Source organism: Bombyx mandarina, chromosome A1 (assembly GCF_030267445.1).
Source record: "Bombyx mandarina strain Sakado chromosome A1, ASM3026744v2".
In the NCBI taxonomy this organism is placed as follows: Eukaryota; Metazoa; Arthropoda; class Insecta; order Lepidoptera; family Bombycidae; genus Bombyx; species Bombyx mandarina.
Genome location: NC_143234.1, coordinates 35,364 through 56,983, shown reverse-complemented (window position 1 = coordinate 56,983; position 21,620 = coordinate 35,364). Strand labels below are relative to the sequence as shown.

The 21,620-nt window shown below is 44.3% G+C and overlaps 1 protein-coding gene across 3 annotated transcripts in view; it reads left to right on the top strand.

Moving 5' to 3' along the window:
* sv (paired box protein shaven) overlaps positions 1-21,620 on the top strand; it is an 80,130-nt gene that overhangs the window by 27,655 nt on the left and 30,855 nt on the right. Inside the window, exons 2-3 of one of the 3 annotated variants that reach the window (XM_028174062.2) lie at positions 1,073-1,588; positions 2,267-2,314. In XM_028174062.2, the coding sequence (XP_028029863.2) occupies positions 1,426-1,588; positions 2,267-2,314 (211 nt within the window). In that variant the 5' untranslated portion in view covers positions 1,073-1,425. Of the gene's footprint in view, positions 1-1,072; positions 1,589-2,251; positions 2,315-10,585; positions 11,362-21,620 lie in introns of those variants that run through there. The other 2 variants (XM_028174061.2, XM_089739909.1) reach the window with 2 other exon arrangements.

Here is a 21,620-nt window from a genome sequence, read left to right as displayed (position 1 = left end):
ACCAATTCACAAGGGAGTGTGTATACTGTGTTAGCTAAGGGTTCCTGTCCCCTCTTGGCGGAGCCTTTCCACTTCGCCCACCTGTCCTGGTGACACTGGAAAGGCCTCCGGGTCACCAGTAGTCCCTCACTAAAGCCTTGTCTTGAACTCACACTCTCGCACAGCACACCTTCATAAGATCTATTAAATTAGCATGAAATGACATAATTACGTTACATCACCCTGGCGAGGCTCCACATACAGAGCCGGCGGGTCCACGGTCGGTTCGTGGCTCTGCGGCGGTCGTGCGAACAATGGCTGCGGCCGGCGGAGCGCGGCTCGTGGCTCTACAATATATGCTCTACACATTTTATTTGTAAAACGGAAGCGAGCTTTGATTTATATTTGTGCTAAGTTTTATCTTGTTTTACTTACTTTCATGTAAATTCTGTGAACTCCTGTTATCATTGTTTCTCTGTTATATTTATGTACATATATTGTAGTTAGGACATTAGGACATGTGCAAGAAACAAGAGTTGACTCTCGTTGACTCAACCTCTAACCTGACTAAAATATTGTAATTGTACAAGTGTGTGGGTCAGTATTAACAAAAAGTAGGATATCGCAATTCTAAAATCACAAAGTCTTGCAAAACTAAATGGATTTTAAGCTCAGCTGGCCATCTGTCTGTCTGTCTCTCTGTTTGTGCGATTTCTGAAGCCCTTTTTTTCTAGGAAGATCGCAGATTTTAATGTTTACCAATGTTCATTAAAATACAGTTTTTTTTGTTTGACATTTTCGACCAAAATAGATATCGAGAACAAGCAAAGATTGTCGGTAAACTGGTTTGTGGCCGCGCGCGCCGGCAGCCACTTCAGTACTTTGTTTAGTACGGAGCCCTCGCTACTACATTCATTGATTTCTTTCAATTACAAAACAACAAAAGTACAATAATCTGTTCTGGAGTCTGCTCCACGCTTCTGCTGCTACGATTACTGCTTCGACAGGAAAACGAACCGAGTCTAATTATCGCTCGACTAACTGTATCGTGTCATTACTAATTCATTCTAAATCATTAAATGAATTGTTTCAGGTACGAAAATGGTGAAACTAAATCAGAAAATACGAAAAAAACCCTGAAACACTTTTGTGTCGACACAATGTGACACTCAAATAGACTAACAACAAAATTTCATACAATAATACTCGTGTATAATTCTATAATCAACAGTCTAGACTGGTTCTAGCAGAGCACGCAACGAACAGAACTGAACCGCGGACTTTAGCTAACCGCTAGCGCCATCTACCGCCTTACTCAATTATACTGAGCTCTCAGATAGTAGCTGTGTGCAAATAGTGCTGGATTATCATCACAGTGTTTCTAACAGACAATTATAACCAAAAGAGTGTGTGACAAGAGTGTTGAGAGTGTACTTGTGATGCACGATGGATCTGCACGCCCCGCCCATGGTAGTACATTCATACGAGCCCCACGCTCCTCTGCTGGAGGTAGAGGGACTGGACCCTCACAGCCCGCAGCAGAAGGTTCTCATACACGCACCTGCTATGCAAAACCAAGAGCTCATGCCCGCTGACCATCGGAATGGAGGTGAGTTCATTTTAAGTTAGCTGTAGGAAATGTTCGATAATTGCTTATGAATATAGAAAGGGTGGTCACTGTCAATACCAGATATATAGAAAAGTGAGCTCAGTTGACTATTGATGTCTTTTTTTAATAAATATAAACCTGGATACATGGGCCAGTGTACATGTATGCTAATCACCGACATAAAAAGAAAAGAAACCTGTTCATCACACGAATATTTGCTCGGAGTAGAAATCTAACCCACGACTTAATCTAGCAGTTAGGGGTGCTAGCTACTGTATTGGTCAGTCAAAATTGAATCAAAGTAAGTTATTAGCAAAATACATTAAACAGTAAAGATCGTTTAGTTAGAGAACTACTAGAGAGTAAAGATTGATAATTATGACTCATAACCCAAAGGAATATCTTATATAAGACGTAAAATAGAAGTTTTCATGGTTAGAAGTATTTTTATCATCACTTGGTAATTTTGAGATACCGGACAACCTTCGGCTACGGTGTGACTGAAGTCGACCAAATACTGTTTTTAATAAAGTGCAAAATAAATAATATATCAATCCATATTATCATTCAAGCGATAGTGTAATGTGTGAGAGTAGTGGAGATGTAGTACTGGCGACCATAGTGAAGCATGAGTTGAGGGCAGATGTGTCTGATCTGACGTAGAGTACGACTTTTCAGATGAGCAGTACGCACACCACGCGCACGGCGGCAGCCAGGGCAGCGACGGCAAGTATTCACTCTTTATTCTGTTACTTGAAGACTTTGAATGTTTCAAAGGGCATCCGACATCTCCGTTGTAGATTTCACTGTTATTTTTAATACTTCATTTTGGTTTTAAATACAAAAAGTGTCCGTTAAGTTGTTACGGCTAGTGTGGAGTCAGCTCTGTTGGTTCGGTGGTCTGTGGCGCATCATGTAACCGAGTGTTTGTATTTCGCGGAGAGAGAGACGGTCGCGTAACAAATGATTTTAAATTAATTCCATCTATATCGCTACAGACTTCATTTCGCTTTTTTACTTTTATTTATTCTTAGGTATTGTGTTAATAATTACTTTTTATTTTCTTCCTTCGATATGTGAATATTCGTAAATATATTATGATTATTTGTCCCACGGTTCTCCTGGCGACTAGTTGTAAACTGAAAATATACAAATGTGTACACACACGAGCACAACTACAATAACAACAATATCAATACGCCCTTAGGGAAGTCCATACATCTAAAGCCTCATAATAATAATTAAAGATGACGACTGTTGTCCCTGACCCGCACTGCGTAACGTCACTGTGTGCGAACCGTTTATATTGCTTACATTTGTAACCGCATAGCTCAAGTAGCAAGTAGCTTCTTTATTTGGTTCTTCGTGAGGCTGCCTCATGAGGCGCCGGTATCGCTTCCACTCGTGCGGCACCGCTCTACTTACAAGAGCAATTCTTTCAAATTGAAAAATTTCACAATAAAAATTTAGTAAAATTAATAATGGGTAAGAACAACAACATTTACCAACGATTACAACCTTTAGATCCAGACAGTTAATTAATAATGCGACAACTGACTGAGTTGGCTTAGAAAGCAATTCATTTTATTTATTCGAGATAGATTAAAATATTTTTAATGAATATTGATAGCGACGAGTTCGTGAGCGAGAGCGTGTTGTGTTTACGTCGATTGATCTCGCAGCGCGGCGCGGCGCGGGACCCTCATTCATACAGTTGCTCCGGTCTGGGGTCTGGGCCGACTACTGGCGCGAGTGAATGGAACTGTTTTTTGTGAGAGTACACTTGACTAAATCGCTGTGAAATTACTTGCTCGAACCCATAGTAGTTTTGTTGGTCGGCTGTGTGGTGCCACTTGTAACGGAGACGGGGCAAGTAGCGATCTACTGTAGGCTGTCCCACAGGACCGTCAACGTTTTGAATCGTGCTCAATATTTATTTTAAAGCAGCCAGTTATGTTTAGATGTTGAAGTCGTCGTGGCCTAAAGGATAAGACGTCCGGTGCATTCGTGTTGAAGCGATGCACCGGTGTTCGAATCCCGCAGGCGGGTACCAATTTTTCTAATGAAATATGTACTCAACAAATGTTCACGATTGACTTCCACGGTGAAGGAATAACATCGTGTAATAAAAATCAAACCCGCAAAATTATAATTTGCGTAATTACTGGTGGTAGGACCTCTTGTGAGTCCGCGCGGATAGGTACCACCGCCCTGCTTATTTCTGCCGTGAAGCAGTAATGCGTTTCGGTTTGAAGGGTGGGGTAGCCGTTGTAACTATACTGAGACTTTAGAACTTGTATCTCAAGGTGGGTGGCGCGTCTACGTTGTAGATGTCTATGGGCTCCAGTAACTACTTAACATCAGGTGGGCTGTGAGCTCGTCCACCCATCTAGGCAATAAAAAAAAAAAAAAAAAAAGATGTGTTTTCGTCTTATAAATATTTGCGAATCTTTTATAAGCTTGGGTTCAATCTTTTAGTTCTTAGCGAAATTAATTAAGTACAATGTTTAGTCGGGTACAAGTGACATTTACAGAATTTAATGTTAGTTTTCTTATTCCTGGTACATTATTTTATTATATCGATTACTTTAAACAATTTTAATGTTTAATATTTCTTTCACATTTATACTTCTACGACACACTGCAGTGAATATTGTATAAAATAACGCTCGCTCGCCCGCTCGCTCGCCCGCCCGCTCGTGCGCCCGCTCGCACCGTTACCCCACAACAAGCGATACCAATACGTGCACACATCGACGCCGCGCCGCGTACACACACAGGCTCCTTGCGTGTGTGCCGCTCAAATAAAACAACTATTTAATCTTTCACAGTTTTTCTTGTAGTTTAGTGAGAACTGTCCACTCACTGACGATCCACGACAAACTTATTATTATCTTTCTATTATTATCCCATCTCGAGTTTATACATAGTTCATGTCGTTGGAGTGGCTCGTCCAGGGTGCGGCTTGGTGGCAGACTTCCACGAGATGACTCTACCCACCAGTGCACCCGTGCAGTCGGACGCGACCTACCGCCGGCTGCCGCTACTGAAGCAGTTAAGCAATGAGTATCTCGCACACGGCGATAGGAACTAGCGGCTACAAGAACAAGCTTCTGATAGACACGGAGATATAGTTTTTACCGAAGGCTGCCCAGGAGTGATGTTATGAAGTATCAGTATTTTTATTTCAACATCTTCTCTCACGGATCGTACCGACTTTATGTCATACCGCGTAAATAATAAACTACAAAAAATTTCAACATTATGTTTTCCCCTACCCTATCGCTAGAGACCTCTAAAGGGCCGATCCTGCTGTAGACGAGTAGGCGAGCTCACGGAGCTCAGCCTGAGAGAATTGCAGTTGTATGAAGAGCAGTGATACGCTGAATGTACTAGCCGATCAGAATAGCAACCCACCGAGAAGATCCGCGAGAAACTCGTCGGGTTGTGTCTGTGGACCGCAGCTGCTCTCACACCGAGCTTATAACCAGTTTGATGGCTTGAGCGACATGACAAGGTGGAGTCAAACACACTGTTACGATCCTGTTAGAACAACACGCAGGGCATTCAATATAAACAAGTGATAATTTGCAGCCCTGCACGCCGACTGTTGTCGACACAGGGGCAGTGACGACCTCCCGCACTCAGGTTGATGTCTAACGGTGTACCCGCCTCACCGGGAGGGGGAATCGGCAGGAACGAAAGTAGAACGGATGTGAGCGCTCACTGGTGCTCATGTACGTGGTCAATGTCAAGACATAAATACTGTACACTATTGCGTAAACACAGTTAGCGGACCAGACCCAACTACTGGGTAATTCCACCGTAGTGTCGACCTGTTTCTGTCAAGTTTACTATCGCAAACTCTTTGATATGTCGTTTAATTTAGTTTTCAACTGTCAAGCGAACATACTGCTTGACGTGAAGCGACGCGAGCCACTTAATGCAAGGGAGGCCGTGGGCGCAATCACCCAACCATTCAAATAAAAAGTGCACACTTGTACAAGTTTTCTGTGTAATAATTTTCTCGTTGTTTTTAGATATTGTGTAATAGTCAGGACGCAGGTATTCAATGCGACTGATGGTGCGGGCCCGGCGTGGAGCCGACGACCCTTGAGCTTGAACGAGTTAAGCAATAGGCCGCTGTGCCGCGATGGCTCCAACCATTAGAACCAATGTTAGTTGTGGTTACAAGCTAGTCATGAGTGGTGAAGACGGCGAGATGTCTGTAAGTGGACACCGGCGACCGCAGCCACTTCCCTGGGAACATTCTCACAGCGCTCCGTCTCCCACCGTAATATAATATTTATACAAGGAGTCTCAGCATAGTAACCAAACGCGCCTCTTCGTCACTGGGCTCGCGGGTTCGACCAGAGAAGCGAGCGAGCTGATGGCCTGGACTCTCCAGTTCGATACATGTCATAACGTGACCGCCAGCGCCGACTTATGGAAATGACTTGTTTGCTGTGGCGGTAGTGCAGGGCATTCAAAAAGCAGTCAAAAAGCAGATACATTTGTACAATAGGCGGTCTTATCGCTAAAAGCGATCTCTTCCAGACAACCGTTTAATTTACAGAAATTCTGGAAAATATAAAAATATAGCAGGTTGATTCTTTTCACATAAATAGGATCTACCTCATTTAGTTAGTGAACAGTAAAAAGAGCAATAATAAAGCAGTGTCACGTAGCCGGCACCGCGGGTTCGATCCCCGCCGCGGAACTAACGCGCTGACCGGCGAGAAACTCGGCGCTCTGTGTCTGTGGGTTAATTTATTTGTCGAGCCCTTCATCGCAAGCGACGGGTTCGACGAGAACGATGACCGGTGCTTGAGGTACCTAAAAGCACCGTAGTGGATCGCGAGGATCAGTAAAGACGTGTTTTGGGCGACGTCGACTATTTACCATTATTACCGGCGGCCACAACAAGAGGATTTTCATGTCGTGCCGCCTTCTCAAAGTGGCGCAATCATAGTCACAATGACAGGGTTATTGTCCAAAACAATTCTTCAAATAGAACTTGAAAAACGACATAATAATATATATAAATGATACAGAACCCACGACAGTGACGTCACGTCTCAATTCTCAACCAGAGCGAGATGACTAGAGATGAGAGGTATCGCTGAATCGGCCCCGCCCCTTGCCTTATTTTGACAACTCGTTCACCAATCGCTAGCCTCGCTTGCATACCGACTTGAACACTACTTATTGCTATTATGTCCTAACTTATTTAGCCATCACATGCAAACTTCAACCTTAACTGCAAATCACAAGAGCTATTTTAGAAGAGTTTAGTTGGGGACTTTTATCTTGTTATGTTAATTGACTTGAATTTGTAAACCAAAAGTTGATCTCATTACCATAATATCGTAAGTCACTTGAAAATTTCACAGAAAATTAAAACGTGGGTCTGATAGTTAATGTTTATTTCAGATTGCGTCGTTTTAAAGAATTATAACGTTTATCAGATGAACTCTGATGAAGAGATTAAAAATCGTTCACACTGAGTAATGTCGTAAGTTTATTACAGCTCTCAGACGATTTTATTCTCTATGGCTCACTGATAAGGTGAAGTATTTTGCGCGATGAAATCTAGTAATATGAGTTAATTGTGAAATTGTGTTCTGATTTCAAATTTAGATAAAGAATTTCGAAAAGTTTTATGTTGTACAGTTATTTTACTTGAATTTGAATCTTATAACAAAGTACGTAGTTACATAATTGGTTCATAAATCATAAATAAGATAATATTCATACTAATTGCAACATCTTCATTTGGATAATTAATAATCTTGTAATATTAAAGAAATTTAAATTATTATATAGAGCATGCGTTCACTTTATGAACAGTGCCGGTTGTTATGCTCCTGTCGGGTAGAGTCATGTAGCGTCAGGTAGAGTACAGGAGAGTACTCATCACAGGTCCAATTACTACATATTATTACCTACCTTTGTAATTCAAAGGTATAGATGAGTATCAGAACATATTAAAAGTTTGGAATTGAAAAAAAAAAATCAGCTTAAAGTCTTCCTGGTTTTAAGTGGTAATTCTATGAAATCAACTTTGATATAAAATTGGCCTTCAAATGTAAACAGTAAAAATTTAGTTTAGTTTTAGTTCTTTTAGGAGGCAAGCTCGGACGTGCCCCCCACCATCCCCCCACCCCCTTGAGTTCAGCGCTGAGGATGACCACTCCACACTCGTAGAGCTGTGTCCAGCTCGCCGCCAATAAACAATAATGATTAATTCCATAAAATTAATAATAAAAAATATTATAATACATCTATTTATTAATCAAATATTATTATATTATTAAGTGTGAAATATTTATACATACATCTGTACCTATGCATAGACATATATACCTATACTGTCGTCTTAGTATACGACATGCCGGCTGTGAAGGCGGGCTGTGCTGAGAATGTGTTGAGAACGTGCCTCTTTCCATCACAGCGAAAGTCGGAAAAACACATTTTGATTTCCCACTATCCTCATACTCGTATATGTTCCTACCTGCCTACCTGCCTGTGTACACAACACGCGTGTATTACATACTTCAGTCCGTGCCTAATTATTTAACGTACAAACTGTAAACAATGAATTCTTTTATCAGCAGTTATCATCCCCCTTGAGGTCGATATTATCTCATACAGTTCATCCCTCGCGAGAGTCAGTCGCCGGAGGACGCGAGGCCGGCCCCACGTCTCTACGCGCTCTACGAGACTCTATCGCGCGCTCTACGACAGGCCACGTGATCCTGCGTTATACAATATTGTAATTAATATTGGTGATCCCTGTGAGTGTGCGTGAGTGCGGTGAGCCAACGCGTGTGAATATAACGACGCGTATACAAGTCGGTCTCGGTAGTGGGTACACATGTACTCGTACTTTCTTATTATTAAAATCGTGAATTAAAAAAGGCCTCTACAAAAAAAGTGTTAATTAAAAAAAAAATCGCTGTTATTTTTTTGTAAAAAAAATCCTTGTAATTACTTATAAGGAATTACGAACACACAACTTAATTTTTATTTTTTAACTGAATATCTGTGCAGTGAGGCCACAAGAGCTCTACATACATAGCGCTATATTAAATATAAATTAAACAAGTCGTAACGTGTAAAACAATACTAGATGTAAGTCTAGTCGGCGACGGTGTCCGATATCAGCTCTACACGGTTCAGTTTGACTCTACAACGCAATTGCTACATGTAATAAAATCTTTAAAAGATTTTATCTGTTAGCTTGACCATCTCATTCACTTACATATTCAATGCGTCGGATCTAGCACCGGTAGGCATCAGGCCTCCCAAGTCCGAGGCGGGGCCGCCGGGCTGACCTTGGCGACTCTCCGCGGCTCGTCAAAGGTGTATCTACTTGCGATACAAACACGATACACACAAACACGCACAGTGTGAATGCAAAACGACACAACTTCGCATAGAGCTGCTCGCTGCAAACAGTCGCGGCTTCGTTTCATCAAGACTTCTTTAAAACAAATTCTACACAATTTTAAAACAGTTTTTATCTCTATGAAACTATCACGTGAGCGCCTGTGACTCTCTGCACCGCGCTCGTATTCCTTTGATTCCATCTACGAACGAATCATTTAAAGACAACGTATCTATCTACATATAAATATAGCGTCATGTAGACACAAGGCCGGCGTAGCGACTCTCATGGTGTCGGGTTACATCTTCTAAACATGGAACCGACGTCCCACGGTACGACGTCTTAGATAACGCGGTAACTGATCCGATTGTCGCAAGTCATCGGCGTGACACCAGCCCCGAAACTATCTGTGTAGAGTCGACCGTCCGACTCTACAGTACTCTAAAAACGCGCTCAGTTAATCTAACAATGAAAAAGCTGCGGCAATACATTCAAAAGCTCTTTCTGTCATTATTAGATTTGTAAAGTGGATAAGTGTCAACGCGTAACTTCAAATAATTGTGTTTAATTAGTTGTGCGGCTTTGTGCGCGTGGTGATGAGCCGCGGTGTCCGCGCCGGATGGGACACCTGGCTGCCTAAATACTTTGATACTTGTAGACATCTCAGCTCGTGGATTGAGATGGGCATATTTCAAAAAGTCAAAATTAGAGTTGATTGTTTTATGCGTACGACACAAGCAGAAGGAGCCGCCATTATAATTACATATCTATATATGTATTATAATATTTGCGGATGCTTTTCCGTCACTCGCAGATATCGACAATGATTTGAAATATAACAAAATAATAATATGTTTAATTCAGTATATTGTTTTGTTTCCGTGCGTCGCGGATTTCTACACACATACAGTGAACTACTTGTACTGTTTACGATTTCATCTCGCTTTTAAAGTGCATTGACATCTTCGCGATTCAAAACATTCTCCTCATTCTCAAAGCGAGTGAGATGTCACTGAGCCGCCTCAGCCGCCGCCTCAGCCGCCGCCGTCGTAAAGTGCGACATTAAACTGTAACGTAGTTTTATTGATGTGTAGGTCAGTGAGAATTTAATTCAATATCAAAAAATAAATTAATTAGATGTCCAAAAGATTGAATGTACGTTTTACTTGAAAGAAAAAGACTCGAACTATGAGCTAGGACTAGTTTGTTTGAAAAATAATCCGTGGCCGTGACGGTCGGTAGAGTGAGACGCGCCGCCCTCTGCCGCCGGCACTTACTGCCGCCACTGCCGCTCTCAGTGACCGTCTGCACAACAGTCATTTTCTACTACAGTCAGTACTTCCATTCCTGTATATTCCTTGGGACATTGGCATCCTCATGTACCGATCGATGGAGCGAAGCAGAGAACATAAAACATTTAAAACATATTAATCAAAAGTAAGCACTTTATATTAAAAGTAAACCAAATTAGTTCCGTCGTACAGACTATAGTTTGTCTGAAGAAGATTCAGAGCCGCCCGGACGAGGCTCCGTGACAAACGACAAACAGCGCGGCAACATAAACGCGTTACCGTCTACATCCTGGTGATAAGGAGCGGGCACGTCGCCGTTGTCGTGAGAACCTGAGCCTCGTGAAGTCACCTGCCTCCGGTCGACCGGAAACCCGCGCTCAAACACCGGAAAATCGCCCAAAACCAGCGAAATGACTACAAGCGGATAACTTGCTTCGGCGACCAATCGCGGTCACGCCACTCGAGAGGGTTTTTGTTGAGAAAATCATTAGTGCATTGAAATTAGCAGCGACCGGCTCCCAGATACGTCACCGGCGGCTCGCGGACTGCGGATTGGACGAGTTTTTTTGTAAATCTGCGATGATTAAGTGCGCCTCGTCCAATCACCGGGCCCGGTTTAGTTCCCTCCGGTGCTGCTCGGAGACTCCGCCGCGGATTGCCCACGGTGGCTGCCTCGCGCACAGTGTTCCCTCTTAATCCATCTTAAGTTTAAAAAAATTGAAATACGTATTTAACCGATAACAATCATCGAACATTCGCTTAAAGATTCGTCTACAAAAGTATGATTGCGATCAGAACGTAACAGCGGCTTACAAAACCGACAACAACTATTTGTTTCAATCGTGAAGTTAGAAATAAACACATAAATACATCATACAAAAGTAGAAGGAGAGTGAGTGAGGATGTGGTGGAAGGAGTGAGGTGCAGTGCGTGTGAGAGGACCTGCGGTGCAGTGTCGCGCGGGGAGGAGAGAGCTGCCACGGTGGAGGGGCAGGGGAAGGCGACGTTCGCGGCCCTGTTCGGGCTGCGCGCCGGGGTCGACCTCTCCGCCGCCTACCGCTACAACCAGAATATGATGGAATACTACACGTGTGAGTACTTGCAGCCAACAACCCCACTCTGCTCCCGCCGATCGTAGGCCCCTTAATTTATCTAATTAGGTATTTGATAACGACCCCTTTTAACTTGGAACAGAACATTATCAGTTCAGGGAGAGCTCTGTGTACAGTCCTAGTGTAGCCCACTGAGCTGGGTCGCTCTGGTCGCACCGGGGCTCCGCGAGCTGTCGGTCAGTAGTCCCCACCAGGTGGCGTCGGCTTGCGTAGTCCTGGAGCGCTATTACGAAGTTTGGAAACGACACAAATAAATTATCAAAATACCTACACTATTACCTTAGTAAATTCTCGTTTCGGATTATTTTCTGGTGATAATTGAAGAACAGTCAGTGGAATAGCCCGTAGGTATTTACATGTAAGTAAGCGTGTACCGAGTCCAGGGACACGTTGGTTACAGTCGAAGCTACTGCTACTTTATTTATCGAATTATTGAAACAATAAACATAAATCCAATGCTTTAAAGCACCTAGCCGAGACGTACGACTAGGATCTGTTTTAGGACTTTCGTTCGAGCGAGCCCACATGCACACGAGTAGGTACTGTGGCGTTAGCTATTATCCTCCTCCTTGCGTCGTTCTCCTCATAGCTGAAGATCGTGACTCACACGCAGCATCAATCTCTCTTGTACGATTGTTCTCCATCTGCTGCGATCTTTGGTCTCGTGGAGGGCATCGTGGAGCCTGATGTCCAGACAAGACCGAATTTGGTCCGAGCATCTCGTGGGACTGCGTGTTCTGGGACGTTTGGCCTCTATCTTACCCGTCAGCATCAGCTGCTCAAGATTGTGACCCTCCTTTTGAGGAATGTGTCCAAAGAACTCAAATACTCTACGAATGCATATTGTGGAGACTCTAGTTTTAACATTAAGCTCCTTTAGTATCGAAACATTGGTGCGAAAGGCAGTCCATGGAATCTGCAGCAATTGCCTCCAGCACCACATTTCGAAGGCGTCTTTGCGGTCTCTGTCAACCTTTTTCAGTGTCCAGGTCTTCGTTCCGTAACAAAATATGGAAAAAACTAGCGAATTCACCAACCTGAGTTTTGTTTTCCGCGAGACGTTTCGGTCTCTCCATATCTTATGTAGTTGAGACATTCTATCACGGCTATCGTGGTTATCCCTATACGTTTCTTCATCTCTTTTTCGCATGACCCTGAGTTACTAATGTTAGCCCCTAGGTAGATAAAGTCAGTCACGATTTCAAGGCGCAACGTTCCCGTTAGTTCAAGACTCTTGGCACAATCCACTAACATTAATTTGGTTTTGCTATGGTTCATTTTGAGACCCAACGGCAAACTGATGTTCTCAATCCGGGCAAGGAGGTTCACCATTTCGGTTTCACTGGCAGCGAAGAGCGTGGTGTCATCTGCATAGCGTAGGTCTGTTATATTAGTACCACCTATTGTGACTTCACCCTCCTAATCCTCACGCGCCCGTCTGATTATGTATTCACCATAGGCGTTAAAGAGAATTGGAGATAGGATACAGCCCTGTTTTACTCCTCTACTGAAGCTAAATGGCTCAGATGTGCAGATTTCGAGTTTCACCATTGTCCAGATATACAGAGCGAGTGAGAACAATAAGGTGTGGAGGCATCCCCGGCTCCTCAAGTATCCTCCATAGATCCGGCCGAACTACACAGTCAAAGGCTTTACTGTAGTCGATAAAGCAGAACAAGGTGATTAGAGAACAAGGTGTGTTAATCAAGGTGTGATATGAAGGCAAGGGCTCTGTAATTATTGCACTTGGAAGTGGATCCCTTTTTGTGTAGAGGTCCTCATCATCGTCATCGACATTGTCCTGTCCGATGGCCATCTTCCAGGTCGCCAGATGTTGTCGCAAAATTTGTGCAGAACTTAGACCCATAATATTTATTATTTCCGAGGTAACGTGGTCTGGAACGGCTCCTGGAACGGCGAGCTCTCCGGAGTTTGAGCGCGTCTGTAGCGGCCGTGATTTCTGATTGAGCTATTATAGAACACAAGAAACTTGACAGATGCCTGAATCTAGCTTGTGACATTTTCAAGGTTACCTTACATACAGGTATACGTAAATTCCGAACAACAACATTTGAACGATCTTCCTTTTGTCGTTAAATCATCCAAAGTACCATTAAATCCACTAATTTAAGTCATGAGTGTCGCTGAATCGCTGCGATCTTCTTAAAATAACGTGCGGACTCTGAGAGCGGCCGCGAGGTCCCGGATGATTCAAGACCACGGGTCGATTCCAGTCTAAGCCCAACTAAATGTAATGTCATGTGACAGAGGAAGAGCCATCATATTATAGCTATGGCTTGGTTCATAACAGCTTGTCCCGAACTGATATCGGCGTGACATAAACAAACGCAGACGATACGGGACCCTCGTAACGCCGGAACAGCGCAATAACCGTCGCAATGACGTCTCCGTAACGACATTATCGCAACGACGCGATAAATATAAAAAGTCGCTTATAAAATATAGGCAGTTTCATGAAGCCGAGCAAATGTAAGCGACGACCAATAGCGGCGCGGGGCCGGCGGGCGTCCTGCGCCACAGCGCGGCGCCCTGCCCTGCCCTGCCCTGCCCTGCCCTGCCGTGCGCGGCGCGGCTCAACTCTAAGTAGTCGTGGCCTAACGGATAAGACGTCCGATGCATTCGTGTTGAGCGATGCACCGGTGCTCGAATCTTAAGCGGGTACCAATTTTTCGAATGAAATACGTACTCAACAAATGTTCTCGATTGACTTCTACGCTGAAGGAATAACATCGTGTAATAAAAATCAAACCCGCAAAATTATAATTATAATTTAAGCTGGTGGTAGGACCTCTTGTGAGTCCGCACGGGTGGGTACCACTACCCTGTCTATTTCTGCCGTGAAGCAGTAATGCGTTTCGGTTTGAAGGGTGGGGCAGCCGTTGTAACTATACTTGAGACCTTAGAACTTATATCTCAAGGTGGGTGGCGCATTTGCGTCGTAAATGTCTATGGGCTCCAGTAACCACTTAACACCAGGTGGGCTGTGAACTCGTCCACCCATATAGCAATAAAAAAAAAGCTCTCGGAGCACACGCGATTCAAGCCAGTATGACTGACTGACAGTATTGTCGTGATGTTGAAACGATTTCAAAAACAAAAAAACATCGACATTTGTAAACTTTACAGCAGCGAGCAATACAAGATTCAATCCTTAAAATATCCTTAAAATGTTCCTCAGATAACTGAGGAAAAAACCTGATGATGACGTAAATGTATTTCGCTCATGTTATTGAGGATAATGAAGAGACATGGTAGTAGTACCTGAGGGTCATAGGAATTTGTTACCTGGAGTTGTCTTACGGCGTAAGCTATAAAGTCCACAATGAATGGTTAAAAAGCTTTTTTAATTTTCATGTCGACGTTACAGTTAATGTAGTCAATTTAAGTTTACGTCTGATGCGACCACAGCTCAGACACGCCGTGAAGACGGTGAGAGGGGCGCGCAGTGCACCAGCACTGGACACAACATTGATCTGTTGACACTGTTCCAATGACATACAATTCGTGTAAAGCTCGCGTGGTTCGTAGTACATTGTGCTTTCAGTGAGGTTGTGAATTACAAAACAAACACAACTTATGTAAATGTAAATTATCGTGGACCACTGTTCGATCAGGACGACCGCGACCAACCTTACATTCACTTTATTCGTTAGTGTTGCGGTCCTCTCCTCTCGCGGCCGACGCGAAACGGGACATGAGTTTCACGTCCTTACGGATCCATCAGATCCAATAACCCTCGCATTAGACAACTTTAGCTCTAACACTAGGAGTAGGGACTCTGGTAACCGTACTCGTCGAACTCGGCAAAGAGTTCGACGTGCAACCTAACTTAAGCATCAGCCTGCTGAGATTTTTGCCGGATCATCTCAGCGGGTCCCTGTGCTCGGGTAGCTGTTAGCAAATCGCACCCTTCCCGGCTGAGCCTTTGCTCGCACACCTGCCCTGGTAAAACTGGAAAGGTCTCCGGGCCACCAGTAAATTCTCATACATAAAAAAAAACACGAGTAGTTGAGGGACAACGAAGAGTTACACTAAAATAATATGAGGAGTGCTCCACGGACTGACACATTTTATATTTGTTTTTATTGTATTATAGAAATTAGAATTACTAGAACTAACTTAAAGAAACTAGAATTTAGAAGTCGTCGTGGCCTAAAGGATAAAACGTCCGGTGCATTCGTATGTAGCGATGCACTGGTGTTCGAATGCCGCAGGTGGGTACCAATTTTTCTAATGAAATTACGTAATTAACAAATGTTCACGATTGACTTCCACGGAGAAGGAATAACATCGTGTAATAAAAATTAAACCCGCAAAATTATAATTTGCGTAATTACTGGTGGTAGGACCTCTTGTGAGTCCGCACGGGTAGGTACCTGCCTATTTCTGTCGTGAAGCAGTAATGCGTTCCGGCTTGAAGGGTGGGGCAGCCGTTGTAACTATACTGAGACATTAGAACGTTGTAAATGTCTATGGGCTCCAGTAACCACTTAACACCAGGTGGGCTGTGAGCTCGGCCACTCATCTAAGCAATAAAAAACAAAAAAAAAACATTGAAACATTTTGGATCGTTATAATACCGGCCAGCCACCGCTCCGACGGACGACAGGGGGAGGCGGGACGGGGCTGTACTCCACCGATGTGCCGTGGGCTCTCTAACCGACATCTTCTTAGTAAATACTACCAATTCAACAACACGGGGAGACGAAACAATCATAACACAAAAATTAGCTATTGTCTTCGCAGTCCCGACAAGTGTGCGTGTGGATTTCGTAGATTGTATTGTTGTCGCAACCGGACGCCGCCATATATCACGGCCATTACACAAAATGTCGTCCAAAACAATGAAATTAAACAAAAATAATTCGAAACACTTCCTCTCACATATCATTATGGAAACACGTGAGTCACTCAGATCATTATACTCTCTGTACATAGCGAACAATCTATGTGAATGACATCGCCGTTACAACGTTACACGCACTGGCGCTGCGTGCATTCGACAATCATATTCCGTACAGTTAAAGCTCACAATGTAACGGACGCGTCGAGCGGACATGTAAACTCGCGCTGGTCGCAGCCGCAACACACGGGCGGGCCGGTGTCATATATCACGACGCACGCACACTAGCGGCGCGCGCGTGCCGACACGCCCGCACACTGACGTCGCCGGCCCGGGATTGGCGGGCTCGGTGCGCACACGCAGCCGGCCGTTTTGAAACCGGTTTCAGTGAATAATTGTCGAGATTTAGAAAGGCGGTCCGGTTTTAAAATAGGTCTTTTGTAACAGCGGTATTGCGTGCCGCCTCCCTCCCCTCTCCCTCCCCTCTCGCTCCTCACAATTAACACACATATTTGTTATACTCGTCTATTATGTAAAGCCGATGTGTACATCGTGGTCTCGTCGGACCGGCTCGGACCCGTCCTTGTTCTTACAAACGAGTATTGCTTCTATCATTACTAGCACCTATTGTAGATGTCGCACTATACTAACCCCCGCTAATACTCGTACCAGCCCGATCAGTTAATCTATACTTAACTTCAATTTTATAATATACTACTTAAATCAATTCAGACCGATTTTGAGACCCAAGAAGGAACGAGGTGATCAAAATAATATTATTTACTAAATATTATTCTTTAAAATCAAACCTACGTCGCGATCACAGTAATGTAATAACAATGTGAGCGGGTGTATAAACAAGATGGCGGCCGGATAATGGCAGCGGGCTCGCTTCCGGTCCGCATCGTAACACGCTTCCTGTGATGGTCGTCGCGCAGACGATGCCTCGCTCCATACCTTTACTTTAATGACCATCAGAAGGATTCTCGGTGACTAAAGAGAGACCTCATGATAATGGCGACTCGCGAAGTACTGCTAGCTGGTTCTCTCATGTCTCTGTTCTAAATCAGAAAAACATAATTAATTCTTTCTCAAAGTCCACATACATATGTACATACACACGCAGTCGGAGTCTCAATTATGTTGTCTATAATTAATCCGCCGTTCGTGCTAGTGACATGACGGCTTTGAGCCATACGTGTGCGTATACCTACCTATTGCCAAGCGGCTACTCCAGCTATGCGCAGACGGGTAGGCACGTCAGCTCACGGGTTCAACCTGAGAGAGCTTGCTAACATTAGCCCTAGCAAGAGCAGTGCTTCGCAGAAACTACCACCGGATCGTAAAGATTGGGCCATAAGCTCAGCGCGTTGATGGTGTATTGGAACCGGTAGGTAAACGTCAAATAGATCAACCGCTAAACAAAAACCACGGATGTTCCCAACCGAGCGTTACGAGTGTGAGTCGCGTGAGTGCCGGAAGCTCCCGTTGCAATCATTTTATTTATATTCAAGTAAATATCATATAAATTAAAGAGGGCTGAACCACAGCGCGCCGCCAGCATGAAATGAAACATACGACGGAGACCAGCTCCTGAGAGCCTACCAGCTGCAGAGGTCACTAAGCTCAATATTGTAAACTTAAGACGGCACTACGAGGTGCATCGTGTGTGCGCGCCTGTGTGTGTAGAGGCGGCCGCGCGTGACGCCGCACCTGTGTGAGTGCGTGATCATATCTCACGCTCACACGCTCACGCCTGACCTTCGGCCTTGTAAGCTCACACCGACAGAACTCTTTACCGGATTATGTTTCCTCAGTACCCACCTCTCGCTGTCAGTCGATACTGACCGATCAGAATAAGACAATCCCGCGAGTGTTGTTTAGCATCGACTCGTCCTGCAGGATACGCGCTTGTAGTCAAGTACTACATACCTACATGTATATATCTTTATTGTATACCTATAGAACACGTGGAAGCCTTCATGAGGTAATCTGATGGTTTTTGTTCAGAGAAAGATTTCATAAATATACCTATCTATTGTTAGCCTAATTTATATTCACAATCATGAAAAACCTCATCTGAGTTCTATGCAATTGTTGTCAAACTTATAATTAAGCAATTCAGTGACCGGATGTAACTCTTGCTAAAGAACTAATGAAAAAGTCTGTAAAAGATCATTGAAGGTTGGGCCGAAGAGCTCAGCCTCAATGTTGGGACGCTCAGAACAGGCTAGAACCGAGCCCAGCGTCTCCGGAGAGCCAAGGGCGCCGCCCTGCCTGCGTGCCGCCTGCATGCGTCCTGCGAACTATCTGTACAACGACAATGTCCGATGACGGAACAATGGGTTGGATACATCTTGACCACGAACATAAATACAAAATGATAATGACGCAAAATCTTGGATGTTAAAACAAAAGCCAAACTGATTATCAATACATAGTCATAAGGTACCAACAATTATACAAACGAGCACTGGACGCTAAACGGCTACTGACGTGTACAGAGGGCACAAACTAGACGTCACGGCCCAAACGTGAGGTCGAATCCCCAAGTACATTTTAGTCGACGCGCATCAAGCCTCATAGGTCGAGAGCCACCGAACCACCCCATGTTTACTTTCGTTTACAAAAGTAAAACAATCAACACCGTAACGTAAAAATTTACTCTCGACGATCGTTGTCAGAACTTTTTCAACAAGCTCTTTGAAAAGAGTACGAAAAAAAGCTCGTTAAAAAGAGACATATTATCGTTCGTTGGAACACTAAGGGGATGCAGTTCGTTGAGAGGAGGGGCGGGGGAGGGGGTGGTTCACCTGCCGAGACGCTCTACAGATTATATCATACTTTATGTAATGTAGGTACTACGAGTTGTTAGCAGGTAGGTACATATAATGAGAAATGACAAATGCGCAATATTTATATTAGAAAAACACATTTAGTGAGAAGTATTATTTCATGAATTAATTATTCATTTGACTATTGATCTCACTGCACTTATTACACTTTTTGTAGCTTTCGAAGTTTTAGTAAGATTTGATAAAACTTTTCAGTATTCAACTTTTGTCCGTGAGCGTGTTGTAGGCGTGCAGTGGGGGCGTGCTTGAGACCGGACGGACTCGCCTTCCACCCGGCGCCGTCCGGTCGGAGCCACTCATCAGACTTTAGAACAATCTAATCACGATTGTCTTTTAAACAGGACTTTCATGAAAATCTTAACGCGCTTTTCAGTAAGCATATTTTGCGAGGATATTATAAGTGGCTACGTTGATTAGGACGAAACGCCTAGCTGCCAACGTGGTCTTTGTAAGTGTAACAATCATAGTCATCCGCCAGAACGAACCCATCGTCCAGGTCCCGGCGGCTCGGTATCCGCATTCCTGCTCCCCTACGTCATATTTTTGTCTGCGTACCCACTGGGAACTGGTACTTCGCCCATTGCGAAATTTCGTGTTAATACAACAATTTGATCACAAACACAAGCAACTCATTTAACAAGACAGATCGCAACTTGTTAGTTAGTGTTGGTGACGTGGGACGAGAGCTGGCCAGTGAGAATGTACGAGGGAAGCGTTTAGAAGACAATATTACCGGCAGAATTACAATAGGGCGCGCGGCAGGTATCCGAGCATCCTTGTGCACCGGAAGCGAGGCCCGGCTTCCGGCGCGCCATCTTGTCCCCTATTTACGTTAATTACTCTCTACGATAACAGCTCCCACGAGTGTTCTTCTTTATTCTGACAATATTCATTTTCCTCGTCCAAGATTCTACGGAAGCTGCAAGATTTAGGCGGTCTCGGTTTGAGGGTGTCTCGCACGACCCGCCGCGTGCTCACAGGACCGCGTGCTCCACACTCACGCTGCCGTCTGTAGATGTTGCTCTTAGAATGTTCAATGGATCTTACATGGTGATATTGAGGGTGCTCGCGATGATCCTCCTCAACAACACATTACGTGCACACTGCACCTGCACACCGCTACACCGCCTACACCGCTTCGTGCAGTCGATCCCTTAGCGAGTGTCAAGTATATTATTACGCCAAGGATAGTAAACAATATCTGCACATGTTCGTACCTAGTAGTGTATGTAGCGTCCGGCTACCGTAACTTAACAAATCTATTTCGCGTGGGTGTTGTGGACAATCAAACAATCAATTCCAACGTCCGTGACTGGGCTGTCACGGATGAAAAAGCTGTCTTTATGCACATTTGCCATTACAATAACTTTGGTTTGATAAACGTAAAAGAAAGGCAAAGTCGCAGCCGCTGCCCAGCGCTACGCGACCACGCGTTGACCGTCATTTTTAAACTCCTCCAAATTAAAAAATAATTCTGAATTTTTTTTTTAATTTATATAAAGATGAGTTTTTGTACACCAGTGTAGGAAAGTATTTGTAAAAATAGTATTTTCTCAAATTATGGCGAGACGAAAGCGAGGCCGGCAATTAGTCGACAGCGAGCACAAGACCCAAGAGTCCACGGACAACACCTCAATCTCCGCGACGGTGGTCATCGCGACGACTGTAGACTATCCGAGTCGTCTAAAACAATAATTAATTAAGTTTTTAAGATTATTGATGCACCCACTCGGCAGACTCATTTGAAGATTGAGGGGTAGCAGACCATCGAGATGTCCGGTGTTAAGTGATTACCAGAGCCCATTGACATCTACAACGTAAATACCGAGCTGTTGTATATGCTCGTAGTCGTACATTGACGACGTTAAGAGGAACTAAGGGCCGCCGTCAGAACGAGATGAGCGTAGTGACATTGAACACACGTCCCGTCTCGTGGAGACGTTGTCACAGGCGGGAGGCTGGCATCGATCGCAGGTAGCGGGGCGTGACCGATCGATGCGCCCTCGTCACGCCTCGCGACGCCCCACTACCCCCCACCGCTACTCGCCCTCGCTCTACCCCTCGGCCTGCCCGCGCCCCGCTCCCCGCACCCCGCGCCCCTGAAGGCTGCGCTTCTCGGGGCTCCGGTTTTTATCCGGTTACTGACTTACATCCGGGTGAACGATCTTGATTATCGATATCGCGCACATATTACCGAGACGTCACCGCGTCACCGCGTCACCGCGCCGCCGCGCCGCTGAGCAAGCCCAGTTTATACTAAAGATGAACCGGCTCGTGTATCCCTCGAGCTCATCTCACTTATTTTCAGTCCTTTGATATTATCCTATCTCCTTAATATTTATAAACAACTAGCGACCCGCCCTCGATTCGCTTATGGGACTATAATTTATTATTGACTAGCTGACCCGGCAGACTTCGTAGTGCCTCAATCGATAAATAAAAGACCTAAACTTTTGTATAAAATAGACTTAAAACAAAACAAAAGGAACTCGTCCGACGGGGGACACATCAAAGGAAAA